The sequence below is a fragment of the Macaca nemestrina genome, chromosome 7 (assembly GCF_043159975.1).
Source record: "Macaca nemestrina isolate mMacNem1 chromosome 7, mMacNem.hap1, whole genome shotgun sequence".
NCBI classification, from domain to species: domain Eukaryota; kingdom Metazoa; phylum Chordata; class Mammalia; order Primates; family Cercopithecidae; genus Macaca; species Macaca nemestrina.
In genome coordinates, this window is record NC_092131.1 from 29,615,317 (window position 1) to 29,638,432 (window position 23,116).

Below are 23,116 nucleotides of genomic sequence, written 5' to 3' on the forward strand. Positions count from 1 at the left end.
CGATCATGGTGGAAGGTGAAAGGCACATCTCACATGGCGGCAGACAAGAGAAGAGACTGTGTGCAGGGAAACTCCCATTTTTAAAACCATCAGATCTTGGGGGACTTATTCACTATCATGACAATAGCATGGGAAAGACCTGCCCCCATGATTCAATTGTCTCCCACTGGCTCCATTCCACAACATGTGGGAATTATGGGAGCCACAAGATGAGATTTGGGTGGGGACACAGAGTCATATCATATCAACTTGCATGAAACTAAAATGCATCATCAAGGCCTACTTGGGAGCATGATTAGAGCTGGGCACTAAACTTAGAAGTCTAAGTCCCAAGTCTACTGGCTTCATCTGTGGTCCTCAGCCAACAAACCCAGACTAGGAGAGCCAGTCTGAGAACAGTGACTCCAGCAAAAGCTCTGGACCTCCTGTGTGTGATTCCTTGGAGTATCTTAATCACACTCCTGAGCTTCACAAGGTCTTTTCTCTGCCATATGTGAAGAGGGACCAATAAACCCACAGAGACCGCTGTTATACATATGTCTCCTTTAAAGCATACACCACTTTATAATTGCTTGGTTAATTAAGCTGCAGGATGTGCCTGTGTTGCTCACCAGTCTTACCGCCGATGCTTCTCCTGACACAGAGTGAACCTCAAGTAGTGTGCATTGTTGTTGGATGAAGTGGAAAGAGGTACCTTTCTGATAACATAGCCAAGTTTCAGTAAGAGAGTTTGTGTAAAGCATGCATGTCCATGTAAGCTCCATTTCTTGGTTCTCATCGCATACCAGCTGGGCCCCTAATACCTCAATTTCTTCTGCTTCAAAAAATGAAGGCGTTCCCCCTCCTCCCTAGGCTCCCCATTCTGACTTACGCTAGATAAGCAACTTCAGATTGCTGAACAGCAACACACAACACAGCTGGGTGATAATTCCTGTGTCCTGAAATTCCTGGAAAACTGATGCACAGCAAGCATTCAGAGCACAGACACAGCCCCCACCCCCAGTCCTAGACAGTTGAAGGCAGAAGGAAGGGCAGCAAGCAGGCAACCAGAGCTGAGCCTCAATTTCCTTAAATTATTTTACTGTCTTTCCAAGCATCCCACCCCTGGGCAGAGATAAAGAAACCACAAGTGAATTAATTACCAGCACTTATATTGCTAGCTGAGCCAGGGCTTCCAGCATCTCCTAAGTGGGCATCTCGCTCTTTCAGCCCACAGAGACCAGAGGTAGGGGAATTTCTTCCCTTGATCCCTAGAGGTGTATGGCTTTGAGCTGAGCTTTAGCACTGGCACCCCCAAGGGTTCTACACCAGACCCTAAGAAAAACTTAGCCAAAGCATTTCACATGGTCTCAAAAAAGTGCAAGGTTCAAATTAGAATACCAATTTGTTGATCTTGGGTAAGTCACTTCATTTCTCTGCATTTGTTTCTTTCAGATCTTTGAGTTCTTGCTCTTATGGGACCCTGATGTTCTAAGAGCCAGAAACTCCGTCATGTGCAAAAACATTCAAAACCCTCAGGTTCACCATCACCTGCATATAAGACACAAGTTTCTATGCGTAGGATTTTTTTTTTTTTTTTTTTTTTTTTTTTTTTTTTTTTTTTTGAGATGGAGTCTCACATTGTCGCCTAGGCTGGAGTGCAGTAGCACAATCTCGGCTCATTGCAACCTCCACCTCCCGGGTTCAAGCGATTCCCCTGCCTCAGCCTCCCAAGTAGCTGGGATTACAGGCACCCGCCACCAGGCCCAGCTAATTTTTTGTATTTTTAGTAGAGACGGCATTTCACCATGGTGGCCAGGCTGGTCTCGAACTCCTGACCTTGTGATTCTTCCTCCTCAGTCTCCCAAAGTGCTGGGATTACAGGTGTGAGCCACCATGCCCAGCCAGGAATGTTCTTAAATGATCAGACCTCACTACATTGAAGGTAGAAGAAAAACCAAAGTGAATAGTTTTTGAAACTAAATGATGCAATTCTTTATCATTTTATTGTTTTCAAATGCATGCCCCAATTTCAACCAGGTTAAGAAGGTATACTCTTTCACGTATTCACCAGTGAAGAATTTTAAAGCATTTTTTTCACTCCTAGTTTCCTTCTACATGTTTGGGTATCTGCTGTAGTCTATCTTATGGATTCCTTTCCCCTACCATCCTAAATATTACAGTTCCCAAAGTTTCTGCATCTAGGCTCCTTTTCCTCTAAACTACATTCCTTCCCTGGGCAGCCTTATCCATGTCCAGGCCTTTCCCACCACAACAACCACCACCCTGACACTTGTGGCAGCCCCCGTCCTCCCCCAGTCAATGCCAATAATTGCCCCCACCTGCCCCTGTACATCTCTCCACAAGAGTCCTATAGGCTCTGAAGGGAAGGCAGGATATGGCCAAATCAAAATCTATTTTTACTTCTCTCTCATCTTCACCCCAAACCTGCTCCTCACAATGGCTTTCCAGTGCTATATTCCTACAACCAGAAGGGCATATTACTGAAGTTCTGTCTTTCTCTTTTCAATTACAATAATGGCTAACATTCACTAAGGGTTTACTATGTGCCAAGCATTGTCCTGAGCACTCTACATGCACTATCTCATTGAAATCTCATAATAGTCCTAAATGGTACACACTATTATCATCCCCATTTCACAAATGGCAAAATGGAAATACAGAGAAGTGAAATTCTTTGCCCAAATTTGCAGTTTAGTGTGACAGGCAATCTGATTCCAAAACTAAAATTAATGCCTGTCTAATTATCAAGTTCCTCTCCTTGATATCTCTGTAATCGGCCCTTCTTCCATCACTACCCACCCCTTAATACAGACTCCTCTCTCACCAAAACCACACAATAGCTTCTATCTAGCTTCCCTGCTCAAGCCTTTCTATCATTAATCCATTGTACAAACTGGTCCTAGAGTCATCTTTCTAAAATTCAAATCTGACTGTGTCACAATTCAACTGAAAAAATTCCAGTGGTTCCCAGTTGTGGAAAAAATAATGTCCAAAATTCCTACAAAGCAGTTAAGACGTTCTCTCCCTAACTCATCCTCTCCTTACCATTCCATTGGCCTCAATTCGTTGGTCCAACCACATTAACTACTGCAAACAACTGGAAACAGCGTGCTGCTCTCTCATAGAGCTGCCCTGAATGTCCTTTCCTCCCAGTCTCCCAATTAAAGCTTCCAAGCCCTGCCCAAGAATTTGCTCTGCAAAGTTGCCTCCAATCCCTAACTCTCACCCCAAGTGCACATGCGCATATCCACACCCAGGTAGGATAACATGCTTCCTTTTAAGCTGCTTTACAAACATTCTACCTGCTATTACAGAAACTCTGATATGTGCTATACAGCTTCTCAACTAGACCATAAGTCCCTTAAGGGCAGGGATCACACTGGTACATTACAGACATCCATGCAGTGAATGTCAGATGAATAAACTTATTCCAATAAAGTGATGGCCTGTCGCAACAAGCAGATGATTACACATCAAAGATTGCTTTGCAAAAGCTTGGAGATAGTTCAGAGACGTTGCTGTCTTACACAAAACGACGTTGCCCCAGCAAATGCTCATACCATAGTTTTCATACTAAAAATGATAGCATTAGTAATCCTGAACAGAGTGAGGCCTCTAAAGAAGGAACTGTGACTGGAGTATCTCCCCATGGAGCCCTCGGAGCCATCTGGCAGGTCAATCAAGACCACCACAGGCAGAGGTGAAGGCAGAGGTGAGGAGCTCAACACATACACCACTGGCAGCAGGAATGCCTTAGGTATCACCTGCCCCCGAAAGCTGCAAGCCCTGGGGGTAAGGGATTGCTACAGGCAGTCATGAGTAACTATAATCAATTAAAGAGAGATAAAGGTAGATTTGAGTGTTGATCAGTGGCCTCCCACTCTCTCTGAACAAATTCCCCATGAGAAAAAAAAATTTACTACGCTCTCACAACAGATGCATATTTACTTATTAAAAAACTTGCATATGAGTTATCAATGCATTGTTAACTTATGTATGTTGGATGGATGCAGGTTCCCAGGAATATGAGCTCAATATCATCTGTTGAACAAATTAATCAATGAAGTCAGATCCTGCATCCCCAAAAAATGGTCTTGGCCTGTGCCCTATTTGGAGGCCACTGATCTAGAGAATAATCTTCCTCATCCCCTGAAAGGGGATGCATGATGTGCATGATCAAACATGAGGGTGGGCCTGGCTACCAAGACCCCAAAACCACAGAGTCCTTGGATTGAAGGTATGCACATGCTGGCACATGCTCCTGACAGCTTCACAAAAGCACCTGCTATGCCCCTTTTGGGAAAAGAGCTTGCCAAAGCTGTGTGTTCTGTGGTCCAACACCTCTAACCATCAGAGAATTCTTCCTCTGTGGCTCAGATTCCTTCGGCTTTCCCGCCAGTGTATCATCATCCTCCTTTGCATGGCAGCACTTCCGATATCTGAGGATAATTATCCTGTCTCTAGTGAGCTCCATCTTCCCCAGGGAATGCACATGAGCAAGTGGGGCCTCTCCATCTCCTGTGACAACAATGTGCCTGCCTCAAACAGCCATTCCACTGCACTGACACAGTCCCAGGCTGGCTACTGCCTATAATTGTTATACGAAATCATTGGTTTGTAAACAAACCAAAAAAAGTCTTTCTAGTTCATCCTCAACTAGATCAAACCAAGTGGAATGTGTATGTGCTTGACACAGATTCAACAAAATCTGTCCCACAACAAAACTGACGCTTTTCCCATGAAAAGAAAGAAGGTGTTTCCAACAGTGGCCAGTGTGGTCCGATTGGACTTGCCTTCATTGACCAATTTATTCAACAGATATTCTTGAGTTCATATTCCTGGGAACCGCCTCCATCCACCACACATTAGGGAGCACATACACACACATATATGAACACAGACACGTATGTACACGTACAAAACATGCATATACACACAATGTGATTAAGGCAACAAACATTTATTGAGTACCTGTTTTTTGTCAGAGACATGACATTTAGCACACAAGCCTGTAAGTGCATTAACTAAGGGAAACAGAGTCCCCCACCCTTGGCTTCATGTATCACAGTTCCCAAAGAGAATACCTCCTCACATACTCCTGCCACAGCAATCAGGAAACCCAGTTGAGCAATCGCAACTTGCATTAAGGATAGAAAAGCCAAAGGGAGCCAAGAGACACATTAAAATGTAGCCACTGGTTATATATTCTACACAAGGAAAAAATAGCCCCAATCTGCGTTAACACAAGGCTGAAAACTCAACATCAGGATGAGCAAATAGCAAAGTTTCCACAGCAACTGAAACTCAACCATTCTCTGCCCACGTGGCAATGACCACATGATGGTGTGAGGTGGTCACACCCACTTCCCAGCACACGTGTGTGGTCCGAGGCCTGGCTGCACAATGAGACCACAGACGAGTTGGTGACTCTCGCTACATTTCAGTTCTTGGACTCAAAATGATGTCTGTGGGCTTTGCTCTTAAAAGTAAACTATTTTAAACCACAAAATGATGAGATGAGTTCCTTTTTTTTATTTTTTCTGCTACTGTTTCAGGAAAATGACTGTCAATGGGCAGATGGCTGGCGGCCAAGACTAGCCTCATCCCCTTTAGGGTGCAGGAGTGAATTTGCTTGGCAGGTTTCCAGTCTATGCCAATGTGAGAGCAAGATCTTCCAGCCCTGCCTAAGCCCTTTCCCTGGGAGACTCCTGACCAACAGTGCCAAAAACATGAGATACCCAGAGCAACCTGGCAGAGTAGGAAGCATTTTCACAAAGGGCATATTCTTCCAAGGCCTGTCTCCAGGAGCAGGTACTCAATACTGCTTCATGTCATGTCCTTATCTTCTAAAAAAATGAAGAAAAAAAAACTGCTAGGACTTTTAGCGAAATCTTCATTTCTGTTGGCGTGCCTGACTCTGGCTACCAGGATGGGCTTGTTAGGCAAGTCTAATCCCATCCCCTTTTCATCTTCTCTATTGTATTCCAGAACTTCACATCTTTTTGTTTTATTTTGTTTTGTTTTTTGAGACGGAGTCTCACACTGTCACCTGGGCTGGAGTGCAATGGCACGATCTCGGCTCACTGCAACCTCCACCTCCCGGGTGCAAGCAATTATCTTACCTCAGCCTCCCAAGTAGCTGGGATTACAGGCACCCGCCACCACACCCAGCTAATTTGTGTATTTTTAGTAGAGACTGGGTTTCACCATGATGGCCAGGATGGTCTCGATCTCCCAACCTCGTGATCCGACTGCCTCGGCCTCTCAAAGTGCTGGGATTACAGGCATGAGCCACTGCACCCAGCCCCCATCTTTTCATTGCAGAGAAATTCAGGATTTCCAGGAAGCTCCTTGGAAATTCAGAGATGCTAAAAACCTATTTGGGTATGGGGGAAGATGGGACATCACAGAGGGATAAAATGAGGCACTGACAAAAGAGTCAGAGATGGGGCTAACCACGAATCTTTCACAGTGCAAGCTCCCCAGAACCAAAATGACTGGAGTATGAGTCACCTGCTTACATCAAATCTCTTCCTACATCAAGCCCTCCCACATTGTTTCAGATTAATCACAAGCAGTTAATTCTAAATAACTCAGTGGTATATGTACTGCTAGCACCATATTAGAGAATCCCTTATGAATTTTACTTTGGCACAAGGGTTAATTCCTGCAAAGCATCATTCAGAACTGTTAGGATCAACCCACCCATCCTCTTCACCCACATGGCCCATTGCAAAGGTCAGATTACTTTAAATAGAATGAGGACCACTGAGAAAGTGGCTGGGGTTGATATAAAGAAGAGCTCCCTGATACTCAGAATTGAGAGGTACATCAGGCTGCCTTGAAAAGCACCAAGCTCCCATTATTGCAGTTGGCTAGGAGGTTTTTTGTGTGGAGGGGGGCGGGGGGGGGGGGCAAGAGGAGGCTCATTTTACACGGTACAGAGGAGGATGAGAAATGAGTAGTTAGATCCAATGACTTTTGAAGTTCCCTTTAAACTTATTATCCCATGATTGGTTTTTTTCTGACATGGGTCTCACTCTGTTGCCCAGGCTAGAGTACAGTGGTGTGATCTCAGCTCACTGCAGCCTCAATCTCCTGGGTTCAAGCAATCCTTCCACCTCAGCTTCCCAAGTAGCTGGCACCACAGGCATGCACCACCTTGCCTGGCTAATTTTTCAATTATTTGTACAGATGATGTCTCGCTACATTGCCCAGGCAGGCCTCAAACTCCTGGGCTCGAGCAATCCTCCATCATCAGCCTCCCAAAGTATTGGGATTGTAGGCGTGGGCCACAGCATCCAGACTCCCATGATACCTTATAATGTACCTTGGTTTCCAGTGCATTACCTAGGGCAAAGTCACAGCTAGAAAGCAATATATTATACTAAATGTCTTAGCATCCTCTAAGAGGGTCACACGATCCACACTTCATTCCTCACAGACTTCTCCTGCAACACCAGAATCTCCCCAAATTTCAGTGTGTTTCCTTAAAATAAGCAGTGAGTCAAATTACACCATGTGATTGTACAACACCTCTGCCTAAACTCCAGCCTTGTCTTTTCTGGCCCAGACAGAGCAAATAGACTGTGGGAGGATTTGTCTTTCAAGGATTCCACAGGTCAGAGCTCAGCATCCTCCAAGCCCAGTCTTTCCCATTCTCTTAACTCTCAAGGTTAACCATGCAAGATACAGGGCCCTGTCTGGAAAGAAAAGAAGCCTGAGAGAATGAGGAGGAAGGAAGAAACTGAGTGTCTGGTAACCTCCCAGCCTGTCCAGCGCTTTCTCCATGATGTGGATCACAAAGAAGTGATCTCGGCTTTGCTTTCCAGTGTATCCCTCCTCACAAGTGGGGTACTCCTTTCTATTTGAAAGCAACTTATTAAGTAAATGAGCTGTACACACTCTCACTGTACTTCTATTCTCCAGGAGCTGCAGGCAACACATTTCCAATTATACCTGGAGGAGAGACTGCAGAATTGCCTGAAATGTACTGCTTGCTAGAGTGGAGACACCAGTCCTATATTACCAACAACCAACCACAGGGCTGTTGGGACTCTGTCTTCTAAGGACATCACACAGGCAAACAGAACAACTTCAGGAGAACCAAACTGGCAGATTAGAGGCAAAAGCATCAGGAGAGGATCGGATGAATAGCGTCTCATCAAGAAACTTAAAGGAAAACTCCCCAGAGTCATTTTCTTAGCTACAAAGACACTGTACTTAAATTAGACTCTCAGTAAAACCAAAAGGATCCTACATGAATTTCACAGCTAGAAAACTTGAGCCGGGAGCTTTACATTGCCTACAGTTCTTGTCCCTCCCTCTCTTTCATCTTTACCTTCTTTATGCCCTTGCATACCTTTGCACGGTGCACTGTTTTTCCCCCAAAGAGCCAAAGGGTTCACAATTTCTAGGACTAGATACAAAGTAAGTTTTGCCATAGAGTGCAACTGGGTAGTTTCTCTGGATGACTATGAAGTCAGCTTGCTTTTAAAAGCTACTGGTACCTGTTCCAGGATTCAAAAAGAAAAAAGAAAAAAACTTTGGAAGATACATTATTTAGGAACACTGTGGCCACAGTCAAGATTTGAGAGCAGATACAGACATGACACATTTAAAGGGAGCCCCGTATTGCTTTTAAATAGGTCACTCAAAGACATCAATTTCTGGAGAACAACAGTAATAATGACAACCAACTGGCAGTGCAGTTCCCAAATAGACCAGGGAGACAGGCCTGTAGAGCCACACTTTGTCCTTCTCCTCTGCCAGCCACAGCCTGACACCTGCAACACAGTTCCCAGCGTACCCCCACTCCCTCTTACCTTGTGAGCCACAGCAAATTAAACCTCCCAACTTTAGCAGGGAAAAAACCCTCAGGAGGATGACTAGAGTGATCCCTCTGTCCAAATACCACCTTGTTCCTCTAAATCTACAGCAAATATTTCCAAACATTTCCTCCCTTTACCCAGTGGATATCCTAGGCATCTCCTCTTCCCACCACACCTTCCCAAATGACATTCCTATATTCCCTGCACCCTCCTGTACTCCCTAGTCCTGATTCGTCCACCTATGGTGGTTATGAAGTGGAAAATGTGTCTGTGATGAATGGTCACTGGTTAGAAGAAAAAAAGAAAATCACACATACACCCAGAGCAACATTGCTGTTACCGGACAGCAACAAGTCATGTTAACAGAGGGGGATCCACAGAGGTGGGACCTGGTGCTTATGATATTTGGGACTCCTTAAGAAAAAGAAATTGCAAATCGAAATTAGGTGTGGGGACTTAGAAGGGACCCGTGCAACCAAGAATGTATGAAAGGCTTAGTTTCATGGCAAATCCGCCTCTGTAATCATCTCCCCTTCTCTCACACACAAAAGAAAAGACAAGAAGAAACACAGAGAAAGATTGGTTTTATTATGTGAGGAGAGAAGCTGAAGGCAGGAAAGCTAGGAAGAGTTTGACAGAGGAATCCAGGAACTCCAACTCTCACCACCAACCCTGAGTGAGGTAATGGGCATTGCCTGGTACCTGGGAAACCAAAGGTAAGTCTGAAGAGGTCATCCTGTCCAGTGAAGCTCCGGTGTGGTGTATCTGGGCCCCAACTACCTCCAGACCCTTGGGTCCAATCCCAGTCACTTCACTAAAACCAGAGTCTTGAGGCTGGGAATTGAACACTGTACTCATATTCATTCATTTTCATTTTCTTTCCTATTTTCCTTCTTTCTCTCTCTCTGGCTAGAAGGAACAAGGCCCCTGGGACAGACCAAGCTGATAGCCTCCTGCACCAGGAACTTGACATTTTGCTTATCATCTGCATCCACGGAGGCAATGCTCCACCTCACAACAGAGACACAGGCCATTTGTGTTCATGAAGGGAGCCCACGGGCAGAGGTAAAATGCCACATTGGGGGTCTGGGCTCTCAGGTCCTAGAGACGGCTGTCCAACAGGCAGTATCCACACTTGCCCTCATACCCTTGTACCCACAACAAGTTCAGGGTCTGGATCTCCTCATCTATTCAGTGGGATGCTAAGGCCTGCCCTACCTGCCTCACTGGGTGGCTGGTGAGGTCAGAATACCATACGTTTGCAGGCAGAGCCCTGAATCCGATCCTGCAGTCACAACCATTGTCAGCAGCCCCGTGGTCTTGGGCAGGAGCAAATGGCAATGAAATTGGATTCTGTACACTTCCAAAATTCCCCTCCTTTTATCTCTACCACCTTTCAGACTGGGATAAGGGAAACTGGTGGAGGCAGGGGTCGCTCAAAAGAAAGCATCAAATCTCCTGTGAAACCAAATTGATGTGCAGTTTGTTCTTACACAGGCCAGGAGACCAACAGCCCAGAGTCAGAATTTGCTCTTTCCTAGAGTGTAAGCAGATAACTTCAAGTTTTATCTCATTTAATCCTCTCAACAACTCCATGATGTATGATTTCTTTATGATTCCTATTTCACTGAGAGTCAAGATAGCATGGTGGTTGACAGTGTAGGCTCTGAAGCCAGACTGCCTAGACACAAATCGCACCTCTGCCTCTTAATACCTGCATGATCTTGGGCAAGTTATTTAACCTCTTGCCCTCCAGTTTCCTTATCCAAAAAAATGAGAATCATAATAGCATGTCAAGAGTGGTTGTGAGGGTTTCAAGAGCTAGTGAATGAAAAGCACCTAAGACAGTGTGGGCCTGGAGCCAGTGCTCTGTGATTATTAGCTATTATTATTACTAAAGAAGATACTGAAGCTTCAAAAACCTTCTCCAGAGCTATACAACATGTAAGGAGACAAGCTCAAATTTAAGTTAGGATCATTTTCCCTCCAGCAGCCATACCCTTATCCACTATGCTAAACGTGGTTCAAGTTCCAAATTTCTCGGTTCCTCAGTTTCCTCATCTGTAAAATGGAGCTAATGATATTAACTTCATAGGAGTTTTGTGAGGAACAGATGAGCCAATGAATACAAAAAGCACCTAGAATGTCAGGTGCAGGGTGGTATTTAATAAGAGCAATGGTAATAATATCATTATTATTTTGTGTAAGGAAGGGCACTCGACCTTTGGAGCCCTGCCCTAAAGCCTCCCTTACTCCAGCTCTGCCTCCAGGGCCTCACTGTGACGGACCCACACTGTGGCGCCAGTGACTACAAGTAAAGGGGGTGATGTTAGTCCCTTCACCCAAGTGCAACCTGCAACCCCACCCCACCTCATCTGCCCTGTGGAGGAGAAAGAGGACCCAGCTGAAGGACAGCTGCCCCAGAAACTGGAAACCATCTTTCTGGAGCAGGCTGCAAAGGGAGATAGGGGTCTTGAAAATAACTAGCCCCCAGCATTGGGCCTGTGGTATCTCATTACCAAATGCAAATGCAAGTTCACGTGCTACTCTGAGGCTCCTGGCAAAATGCCTGCCTGACCCTCAGCCTTGCTGAATTTGGACCAAAGCATTATCCACTGCCCACCCTCTTTGCAGCCTGCAGCTGGTGTGCAGTGTCTGCAAAAGGAGAAGGCTGCTTTCACCTCATTGAAGGGGGAACATGGAAGAAGGGTCTTATTTCGTTAAAGGAGGCAGAGATGTTGGGGAGGGGGAGATTTTAAAAAACTGCTTTTCCCTCAGCAGTTAAAAGAGGGATAATTGAAGCAAGTGGCAGGCGGCTGCTCTGCCGTTTAGCATACAGTATACCCAGGAAATCTCACTTGGTAATCAGGAGGAAAGGAGGAAAAAGGAGCAATCAGACCCCTATTCAGGCTCCGTTTAGTGACAGCCCCTGCTGGCTGGGCTGGTGGAGAGGCAGGCTGGTCCCATGGAAAGCCTGAATGCTGGGTGGGGAATCAAGTCTCAGAAGCAGCAGTCCCTCCTTTGTGTACATTTTAAGGCCTTGTTTCTGTTCTCTCCTCCCCAAACCAGGGAAGACTTAGAAAGGAGTAATCCTTTACTCTCCGATTACGCACCACTTTCCTGCAGTCCACCGCCCCTCCTCAAAGCCATTCAGAGTTGACACAGATTAGGAACAATGCCATGTTATAATTCAAGCAGCATGTGCACTGTGGAGAGGAAGAGGAAATGACCCGGTCCTTACACAAGTGCCCAAACCAGGAGGATCCAACTGAGGCAACCACTGGTCCCTGCACTACAGTATCTGATGTCTCTGGATCTCAGCAAATGCTCAGGAACAAGCAGCCTCCTCTTGGTATATGCCATTCCATCCTAGTCCTGGCTTTGAGAGATGGGGCAAGAGTCATAAATTCTCAATAAAAAAAAAAAGGTAATTGAAATTCACTTTCAGGAAGGCATGTGAAGGCCACACAGTGGTGTTGAGCCATCAATCAAACGGACCTGAGTAGGATCTGAGCTTCAGGCAGCGGGAGGGAGCGCGGACAGTCACTACTGAGGACCACACAACAGTGTGCATATAACAAGGCTGTGGTCCCTATCACCAACACCCACCACGACACTTCACTAGAGGATTCCAATACTTGAAAATGTAACAGTTAAGTCTCGAGACAAACCACTTCTGGTCTGGGCACCCACTCAAGTCTGCAGGACAAGACAGAAAACAAGTAATCAACTTTTTCTTTGTTGGTATACTAAAACCTTATCCCTCTACTGAATCAACCTTATCCCTCTACTGAATCAATATAAAATGTTTTGGCATGAGTGATATATGACATAGGTAGATTTGGGAGTAGAGACCCACCTATGAAAGCTTCTCCATTGTTCCCTGGCTCCACCCAACCTGCCACAGGCTGACTTCATACTAAATGAACTCTTCAGAGACACTGGTCCTGAAATTTATACACCTTAGCACTGAATCAATTCTTCACAACCATAAGGTTGTCAAGTAATTCAATACATGCACATTCATAACCAAGAATGTTTGAAAAATAAACAAGTTTAAACTCATTTCAAGGTGCTGACAAATTCTCAATGACCCGTGAGGGGACCACTCTCTAGAGGGAGCTGAGGATACCTCTTCATTAGCCACTGAGCTTCAAGGCTGCCCATAACAGGACAGGCTGAGCTAAACAAAAAGCCAGATGAAAATGCCACACCATAGCTCCACTATATTCCAAACCAGATATACATAATTTTAAAATCACCACTGAAAAGGTAAGACTAAATGTCAACATGAACAAGTCTAGTTGACCACCAAAGCATTTTATTTATAGACATAACACCCAGATGTAAAAATCTAGGGCCTCTTCTCTGTCCATCATTCTCCACAATGTTCAATGTGACTATTATTTGAAATAAAGTTTTCCCAAGTAAGCTGTGTGGAATTCAGTCTGCAGCCAGAGCTAATAGTCTTTCACCAAATGAAAGAGAAGATACTGTGTCTATTACCTCATACCCATAGGTCCAAACTCTCCCAAAGCAACTACCTCCTGTGTCTTCTGGGTCTTACCTAGGGAATATACCCAATGGGGAACCAAAATAGCCCAAAGCACATAAAAGAGATGGGCCTGCACATTCCTCCTGGGGTGCAGCATGATGACATTTTGGAGCCAACAAGGCATGGAGAGCCAGACAAGCCAAGCAAACAGCAACACCGCAGGTGGGCTAGGAGCTAATGGACCACAGAAGGCGACTCCAATGAGCTGACCACATCCATCTGAACCTGCAGAGGCCCTCGCAGCTCTCCCTCCTCTTTGAACTGCTAAAGCATGAAGTACAAAACGGACCTTTCATGCCAGGTGCAAACCCTAACACCATCAAATAGCAGGGCCTAGCCTGCAAATTGAGACAAGAGGTGCTTGGTGCACATTCTGCCTGCTGGGAATAAGCCCCCTGGAGTCAGTGCTGTGACATGGACAATTCAGCAGAGGTTGGGTGGGGAGAATGGATGCATTTCTCTCTAACCACTTCACCACATTATCTTTGGAAAAATGGGCAGACATTATCTTGTTTTGTGTAGAGCTGTTTGACACTTAGCAGCTGCTGTGATTTCCTTTCCCTTCACATTTTACAGGTGGGTTTTTCCTGCGTACTTTCTAAAAATTAACTATGTGTGGAGGCAACGGTTATTTTCTAATAGCCTGCGATCCATTTTTATGATTGATTAGACATGATGACAATTACCAGGATCAACAGGCTCCAAGTAATCAACAGGAGATTCTGTTACCTCCTGCGACATCCTCTCACCTCAACCTTTGCACTGCTGTGTTCCAAGCCAGCCAAGTGTTACTGTTATGGCAGTTTATTTACTCTATGTATGTACCGGGAGAATAAATGAGTTAGGCTGTGTGTTTGCCTTCTACAGATAGGGGTATCAGTCCGTAGACAGGAGATGATCTGAACCTTGTAGGAAAAAAAAAAACAATTATTAAAATATACATATTGCATTTAGCTATTAAAAACCAACGGCACACAATCTGCTCTGAAGAAATTCCACTGGGAACTGGAACACACACAAAATATAAAAAGAAAAAGAACAGAAAAGCAAATTGTATACATATACAGTATAGAGATTTTTTTTTTTTCCTGCAGAAAAGTGCTGATCCAAACCTGCCCCAAGGAAATGAGTTCTTTTTAAACACAAAAATGCAATCAGGGATAATCAGCAAGTTAACAACATACTTGCAAACACCCTGGTCCCTAGAAAGGAAGAATGCCAGCTTTCAATACAAGTTTTGAGAACAGAACAGATCCTTTGGGCGAATAAGAAAACAAGTGATCATGTCAGCGTCTTCAGGCAGAACTTTCTCCAAAGCCAAGAAGCTCTGGAACAGCAGTCAGCTCCAGAAGGCACCTGCTTGTGAGAAGCACTTCAATAACCACATTCCCAAAATGGTTTGTAGACTGGGGTTGCCTCTTCCCCACCCCTTCTCCCAGTGGGTTCAGTGGAGGAAAAACAGAAGCCAAATAAGGACAGTATAGATGCCTGGCATCTCCGGCTCTGACAGCCCACCCACAGGAAGAGAGAAAGATGTGATGCCTAACCCATTAGAAGAAAGGAGTGGAGACCCAGGCAGCTCCTGCAATAGCCCATGCATGACAAGACCTCTGACGTGTTCTAGTCTCCAGTAGGTACCGCCTGGGAAATAAATTTTCTTTTAATTTTTTAAAATATTCTTAAATAGCCACTGATAGCTAAAGTTCACATCAAGCACAACCTGCTTTAGGGGTTGGGATGTTCTGGAAACACTTAAGGAACACCTGCAGTTTTTAATTACAAATCCCAAGGTAGCAGGGCCTTACCTGAATGAAGAGATCTTGGGAGTCAGTGGCAAGGCATTCACCTGACCACACCCACCTGGCACCACCCACCTGGCACCAGCCATCTGGCCTCCCTTGATCTTGTACTTGTTAGTTCTTAACTTTGATTGTGCATTGGAATTATGTGGAGAGCTTTAAAAATGTACAGATGCTTGGATCCCATGCCAAGAGATTCTGATTTAATTAGCCTGGGGTGTGGTCTGGAGTTTAAATTCCCCCAAGACAATCCTAACATGCAGCTAAGTTGAGAACCACTGTTCTGCCCTATACCTCACATCACCTCCACAAAGAGACTAGTAGGGGATGGCAACATAAAACCCGTCTAAGAGAATCCAGGGCTTAACCCAAAAAGAATAGGAAGAAATGTGACTTCCTTGCCTCTTGTCACCCTAACCTCTCAACATACATACCTGTATGGTCCGTTCTCAGCTTCTCCAGCAGTTCCTGCTACCCAAATCTAAGCTGTGAGTGAGTCTAGGAATCCAGGAATCTGGATTTTAAGTATTTGTCGAATGAAAGTTTGAGTCACCTCTCTTAGATCTAATCCCAAACAGTCAGGATTTGGTGAGCAAGGGAGGGCAGCCTAAGCCTTTGTGCCTCCCTGCTTCTCCCTGGGAAGTCACAGTTGAACCTGGGAGGTTCTCCAGATATGCTGTATACTCTCAGCTCCCTTGGAGGCTTGGCTGAACAAGGCTGTAGTCAATCTCTGTTCCTCTTTGCAATGTTCTCAGTACTTGGAGAGGATGGGAAAGGGAACCACATCTAAAGAGGTACCTCATGTGAGAAATCCTCATTGACAAAACAAAGAGGCAAGAAGGGCCTGGCCCAGATGCCTCATCCACCTTTCAGACACCTCCTGGAGGGCTGGGAGGTGGGGCGGGCCACAAAGGAACTGGGTTCATTTTTCTTTACACAGGCATTCTTCATGTGAGGGACGATTAAGAGGAAGTGATGGGGAGTTTCCCAACTATCCCTAAGGGTCCAAACCTCAAGGGGTCAGGACGGACACAGGTAGAAATTTGGCAATTTCTGTTTTTGTTTTTGTTTTTTCTTTTTTGAGACAGTCTCACTCTGTCACCCAGGCTGGAGTGCAGTGGTGAAATCTCAGCTCACTGCAACCCCCACCTCCCAGGTTAGAGCCATTATCCTGCCTCAGCCTTGTGAGTAACTGTGACTACAGGCATGTGCCACCATGCCCAGCTAATTTTTGTATTTTTAGTAGAGGCAGGGTTTCACCATGTTGGCCAGGCTGGTCTCCAGCTCCTGACCTCAAGTGATCTGCCCACTTCAGCCTCCCAAAGTGCTAGGATTACAGGTGTGAGCCACCGTGCCTAGCCGAAATTTGCCAGTTTCTATCTGATTTCTTGCCCTGGGTTGACTGTGATAAACGGTGCTGCAGTGAGAGGGGCCAAGCTGGGACAGACCCTACTTCATCTAACCCTCTGAGTAGGGTACAGAGCCCAGGGTTCAGGGGCCAGTGTTCTCCTCCTGCTGAGATCTGACAGATTCGATTCTCCATTGAGAGTAGGCAAAGGATTTCCACTGCCTCCTCAGGGCAAGGGGCCCAGTGATCTAACATGAAGCTAAAGATGTGCATCCATATAGAACTGGTTTCTATCAGGAGCCCCAGCCTCAGCTATCCCATGGGTGGGTCTCTAGCAAGAGAGGGAGAGGGTCTTACCTTCTGAGCAGAGCTTGCCACCATAGCCAGTGGTAGAACAGTCACAGGTGGGGTGGCCGTCCAAGAGAAAGCAGATCCCACCATTTTCACAGGGACGCTCACCACAGGGTCCCTCGGCATCCAACTGGACACCCTGGCTCCCTAGAAGCCGAGGCTCCGAGTTTCCATACTTGAGATCCAGAATTAATCCCTTGAAGCCGGGCATGGCCTGTACTCCATCAAGGGTCAGGGCAGAAGGTCGTATGTCAGCAGGGACTCCACCAAGGAACAAGTCACTGACCACATCCATGTAGGGCCGCTGGGGCTGCAGCTCCCCAGACTGGCCCTCGCCGTCAAGCATCAGCACCGTGCGCAGGCGGTCGCGGCTCACCATGAGGAAGTGCCAGCTGCTGTCATTCACCTGCTTGTTGGACAGCACGGCAGTCTCGGCACAGTCCATGCTGAAGCGGAGCTGAACGCGGCCATCCACCAGGGAGAGGCATAGGAAGTCGCAGACGCCGCCATCATCCAGGTAGAGGAGCAGACCCGTGGAGACGTTGGTCTTGAACTGGAAACTCAGGTCGCTGCGTGTGCTGGCATCCCAGCGGAGGTAGCGGGCCCACTGGTTGGGGAGGCCCATGAACTCAAGGCCCAGGCAGAGCCCCAGCAGAGACCCCAGCAGGATGCTGACCTTCAGAGTGAAGAAAACCGAGTGGAGTGTGGAACTCATTGTGGCTGCTGGGACAGAGCCCAGAGGAGCAGACAGACCAGGAAACAGCCCAGAGAGGATCTCTCCCTTTGGCAATAGAAGTGGGAGAGGAAGACAAGATGGAGATGAAGGGACAGAAAGCACACAGGAGGAAGGCAGCACACACACAGATCCTGAGATGGTGGAGAGGGAGGAAAGTGTACAAGAGAGTCCCAAAAGGGCACACAAGCAAGAAATTGAATAAAGGCAGTAGAAAAAGATAGGACCAGCAGAAGAGGAGGAAAATCAGGCGGGGAAGTGAGGGACTGGAGTAAAGAGGAAAGCGTCTTTCTCCAAGAAAAGATCTCAGCTATCCATGTGGATCCGGAGGCCTTGACTCAAGGAGGAGAAGGTGCAGGAGAGTAGGAAGAAGTCTTTAGCGATGCACTCCTCCCAACGGACCCCCAAACGCCCTAGCCAGGGAGGCCAGGGACAGGGCCGGGCTGCTGTGATGGAGGAGGAGTGAGTGGTGAGGTGAGCCAGGTGACAGGTAGAAATAGGCCAAGGACCAGTCCTAAAGTTCTACCTCCTAGCAGCGGCAGGCTGTGGGGAGGGGGGCAGCTAGAAGCCCAATGCTCAGACAGAGCAGGGCCCAGGGCAGAGCGCAAGCAGACTCAGGCTTCATGGTGCGGCCAGAGGCAGTGCTGCCCATAACTTGCCTCCCAGGACTCCAGAGAAAAGACCTGTGGGAAGAAGGGGAGGGAGAAGGAGAGGAAGATTAGGGCCATATATCAGGAAAACATTGCATCCTATTTCACAAGTATTGATGGAAAGCCGACTTCGAGCCAAGCTATTCTAGTGATTGCTACAGCGCTTAGTGCTTCAAACAGGAGGGAGGCCCTGGGTTCTTCCAGAGCCACTATAAGACCCGAGCCCAGGTCCTAATGATGCACTCAGGTTTTCCATATGTAAAAATAATGAAAATCCCCAAAGCCGTATCAGCACATTATTACAATATTCACATCACAAGGTCACATTGCCAAAATGTATTTTTAAGATAAGTGCTAACATTTTATGTATTCAAATGCTCACACCTGATTTTTACTTATTTACCTATTAAAAGCATGCAAATGACATTAAATTTTTTTCTAGATTTTTCCTTTTCAATTTGACAACTCACTGTAGGAAGCCTAAGGCAGAGTGCTACCCCTAAATTTGTGAAAGAAATGTTTATAAAAATCAGTGAAAATAAACTGGAAGGTGAGTAATGAGTAAAATAATCCTCCTCCCTTACTGAATATTGAGAGAAGGGTTATTTTACTCCGTCAAAAAAAAAAAAAAAAAAAGGCTGAGTTTGAATCCTAGCTCCTGTATGTGGCACTCTGAGAAAATTTCTTAATCTATTTGAGCTTCTATTTCCTCATTTGTAAAGTAGAGAATATAATAGCCTCTTCCCAAGATTGAAGAGAGGAATCAATCCTAGCATAAGGCTTTTCTTGTTTTTTGTTTTTGTTTTTGTTTTTTTTGAGACAGAGTCTCGCTCTTTTGCCCAGGCTAGAATGCAGTGGCATGAGCTTGGCTTACTGCAATCTCTACCTCTTCAAGGAATTCTTCTGCCTCAGCCTCCCAAGTAGCTGGAATTACAGGCATGTGCCACAATGCACAGCTAATTTTTGTATTTTTAGTAGAGACGGAGTTTCATCATGTTGCCCAGGCTGGTCTTGAACTTCTGATCTGCCCACTTAGGCCTCCCAAAGTGCTAGGATTATAGGCATGAGCCACTGCCGCCGGCCACATGAGGCTTTACACATAGTAGGTGACCAACAAATCCTAGGTTTCTTCCTTTATTTCTGAAGTGGGAAGGGACAGGAGGAGGGGTTATTTGTGTATGTCTGTGTATGTGTGGATGTATGTATGGCTATAGAGTGAGCAATGTGTAAAAACAAAAATACTAAAAAAGATTATGAAAACTGCAGAATGGATGACAACTGAATAGTTAAGAAATTCCCAGAGTGATAATGGATAGTTCCGAATGACCTAGAGTATTTTACATGTATTTTATGATTATTCAGAAACAGTTAGAAATGTACCAGCATGCAGTTTGGTTTCTGAGGGCAGACTCTGGCCCACCTAACTGAGTTCTCTGTTCAGATCAAACAGTAAGTGTGATTTCTAGGAGCTGTGCAGGTTGCTTATTACCTGACACATTTGATAATTCACCATGGTCTCCATCAGAACATTGCTATCCACTATTTTTATGATAACCACATCAGCAAAGCTAGTTATTACCCCTTCTTTGAAGAGGAAGCTGCTGTTCCTTAACCAGGAACAAACACCTATTCCCAAGGAACAAACAAACCCAACCAACAAGTAGCTGATTAAATCCATCATAAGGAAAGCCTTTGTTCTATAAAAGCCTTTGTCCAAGCAATGTTCCCTAAAGTGTGGCACAGGTGCTGTGCCAAACTTCCATAGACTCCGACAAGGAAGGTACCACGTTCAAGAGGCAAAAGAAGAATCCCAGAGCCAGCAAATGAGACATGGAGTTTTATTGGGAGCTTACATCCAGAGGAGAGTCCAGTGGTGGAGAGCCGGGTAGGAGAGCTGCAACTGCTTGCAAAAGCATGCAGTTTACACAGCATATTTACTTAGCACCCTCCCCATAACAGCCCCTATCTGGCAACCTTCATTTACCCTAAAACAAAGGGCCTTGATCCTCTGTATAGCCAGTATTCCATGGGACCGGCCAGGGGCTCATATGTTGCTCATAGAGAAGGAATGAATCTTCTGGTTGGCCACTCCCAGCTTCCCTAGTTTGGGACATATATTCAAGTGCATCTGCCATGCAGCGTCATTCTCAGGGTATGCTCAAGTTATTATCAAGTCCTTTTACCATACACACAGGTACCCCCAGTGGTTCAAGGGATGCTCAGTTGAGACATGGACACAGGAGTGTGCTGGTGCCAACTCACAAAGGCTTGTGAGAGCCAACTGCTAAAACTTCAAAAACTTTGACCTGGTCGGCATGACTTTGGTAGCATGAAATAAACAGGCAAGGAGTATCTACATCCCAGAAAAAAAGGCAAATACCACAAAGAGTCTTTTAGAAGGTGAAATTTAAGTAAAGACCTGAGGCTATGCACGGTGGCTTACGCCTGTAATCCCAGCACTTTGGGAGACCGAGGCAGGTGGATCACCTGAGGTCAGGAGTTCAAGACCAGCCTGGTCAATGTGGCGAAACCCCATCTCTACTAAAAATACAAAAATTAGTCCTAGTGGCAGGACCCTGTGATCCCAACTACTCATGAGGCTGAGGCAGGGAGAACTGCTGGAACCCAGGAGGCAGAGTTTGCAGTAAACCAAGATCGTGCCACTGTACTCCATCCACTTGTTCCAACAGAACAAGACTCTGTCTCAAAAGAAAAGAAAAGAAAGAAAAAAGAAAAGACTTGAAAGAGTGTGAGGGAACCAGCCATGTAAGTATCTGGAAAGAATGTTTCAGAAGCAATAGTCAATGCAAAAGAACTGAGGCTGGAGTAAGCTGGTATATTTGAAGAACAGCAGGAGGTGGCTGCTATTGGAGTGGAGTGAGTGGACGACATGAAGTCAGACGTGGATAACAGGAGGTTAGGACATGAAATGTGACTCAATTTCTATGAATATGACCCTTGTATGAGGTGAGGTATGCCAACCAAGTCAAAGGGCAACATCTCAATGAAAAAAGAAAACCCTTCAATTCAACTGTTTATTGAGTTCCAATTCATTCCAGGCACTACTGGATCAAAGCAGAATAAAGACACCAATCTCACCCTCCAGGGCATCACAAACTAGTGAGGGACAAGTTTACTTCAGAGACAGTAAAGCATGGCAATTAAGAGCCCAGGCTCTGGAACCAGATTGCTTATGGGGGGCTCCCTGGAGGCAATGACTGCTTCAACACAGTGCCTGCCACAGGGCCTCATCATGGAGCTGGAGTTTGGGAAGCACTTACAGACAGAATGAACAGTAAAAGCAGAAGTGGAAAAGCATCCCTGTGGATTATTTGACTTCTGTTCCATGCAGTGGCCTCCATACAACCCAACTTTACACAAAGACGGCAATCCTGAACCCCCATGCCTCTCTGGATGCCAACCTCACATGACCCCAATGAGCAAGGCAGCACATGCTTAATGACCTGGGGAAACCCATGAATGAAAAACTGTGCTGCTGAGAAACATTCCCTTGTGGGGGAAGATCTTGGGCACTTACCTAGCCTGCTTTGTTGGGGCCACACACCCCTTCCAGGCTGAGCCTCTCCATTCGTTCAGTCCCTTGTCCTTCCCCTCCAGCCCAGACCAGCACTGGAGATACCACCGTTCCCTGCCCTGCATTGTGGGGGATCGAAAAGGCTGACTGAGGAAACCCAGGCTTTCTTTCCCACAGGCAGAATCCAGTTTCAGAAGTGATAACATCAGAAGTGGGCTTATGTAGACTTAACCCTCGATGGTCTATCCACATTCTTTCCTACAGCCCTTCCATTTTATTCTTGGTTTTGGACATTCATGCTGCCTCTGGGAAATTGCCAAAATGGCCAAAAGCTAGAGATGCCCTTACACTAAATATCGCAAGCCTCCAACTGCTGCCAACGTTTATGCTTCAGCCTTCTTTGGCCCTCTGGTAGGGCATGCCAGACTCAAGAAATGGCAAAACAGGAGCCAGGGAGCCCTCTTCACCTGACCAGACAACTTCCACCCTCTGTTGAGCCATAGGAGAATGCAGGCAGCCACACACACAGGTGGTTTGCCCCAGAGCCTGCATGCAGGGCCCGGGCTGGTGCAGAAGCTCAGAACACTTGTCTGTTGTGTGGGAATCAAGCAAGAGAGGGAAAGTGAGTGACATTATCTAATTGCCAGCTAATTTACATAATTATCGAACAGCACACTTTTTATGTGGGGTTAACATCTTTGCAAATGTCTCATAAGCCGGCTGCTTAGGAGGCGGCAGGGTGGTGCAGTGGGGGGGCTCACACAACTCTGACATGTGGGCTATTTGCCACAAGGGTGGCTCAGAAGATCTGGCTGCCATTTGCCCTCCCCATCCTCCTCCCAATTCCATTGCTCCCTTTTCCAACTGCTTGGAGCTTTAGCTGAGCTCGAGACAGACTCAAGGAAGTCGGACTGTGTCTAGAAGTGGATTTTATTTAGGAAGTCATGATGATGACTGACCTTCTGCCCCGCCTTTGTGGGCATCCCACAGTCCCCAGGTGGGGCTTACCAGGTTTTCTTCCAGAAGCTTCTTATGACCTGCCCTCACCAGAAATGGAAAATCTCTCCAATGGCTCTCTGGTGGTTTTGCCCCATGTTCCCTGCACCCCTCACCCCACTTTGCAGGTAAATGATTTTCACCACCAAACTTTCTCTGCGTCATTCAAGATAAGGTTCATCCCAATCCCAAATCATATGATCTCAGTTTAGTCAACTGGGACATTCCAATCTCCTGGTCACAATGATTAGTTTCAAGATGGGTCTCTCACCCAAACTTGAAGTTGAATTTGAGTTAATGCCGGGACTTTCACTG

The 23,116-nt window shown here is 46.0% G+C and overlaps 1 protein-coding gene across 15 annotated transcripts in view; it reads right to left on the reverse strand.

Moving 5' to 3' along the window:
* Positions 1–23,116, reverse strand: part of LOC105495829 (neurexin 3) — a 1,710,602-nt gene that overhangs the window by 1,615,696 nt on the left and 71,790 nt on the right. For all 15 annotated transcript variants that reach the window (XM_024797315.2, XM_024797314.2, XM_024797313.2 and 12 more), the window contains exon 2: positions 16,894–18,303. In XM_024797315.2, coding sequence (XP_024653083.1) covers positions 16,894–17,602 — 709 coding nt within the window. In that variant the 5' untranslated portion in view covers positions 17,603–18,303. The remainder of the gene's footprint in view (positions 1–16,893; positions 18,304–23,116) is intronic.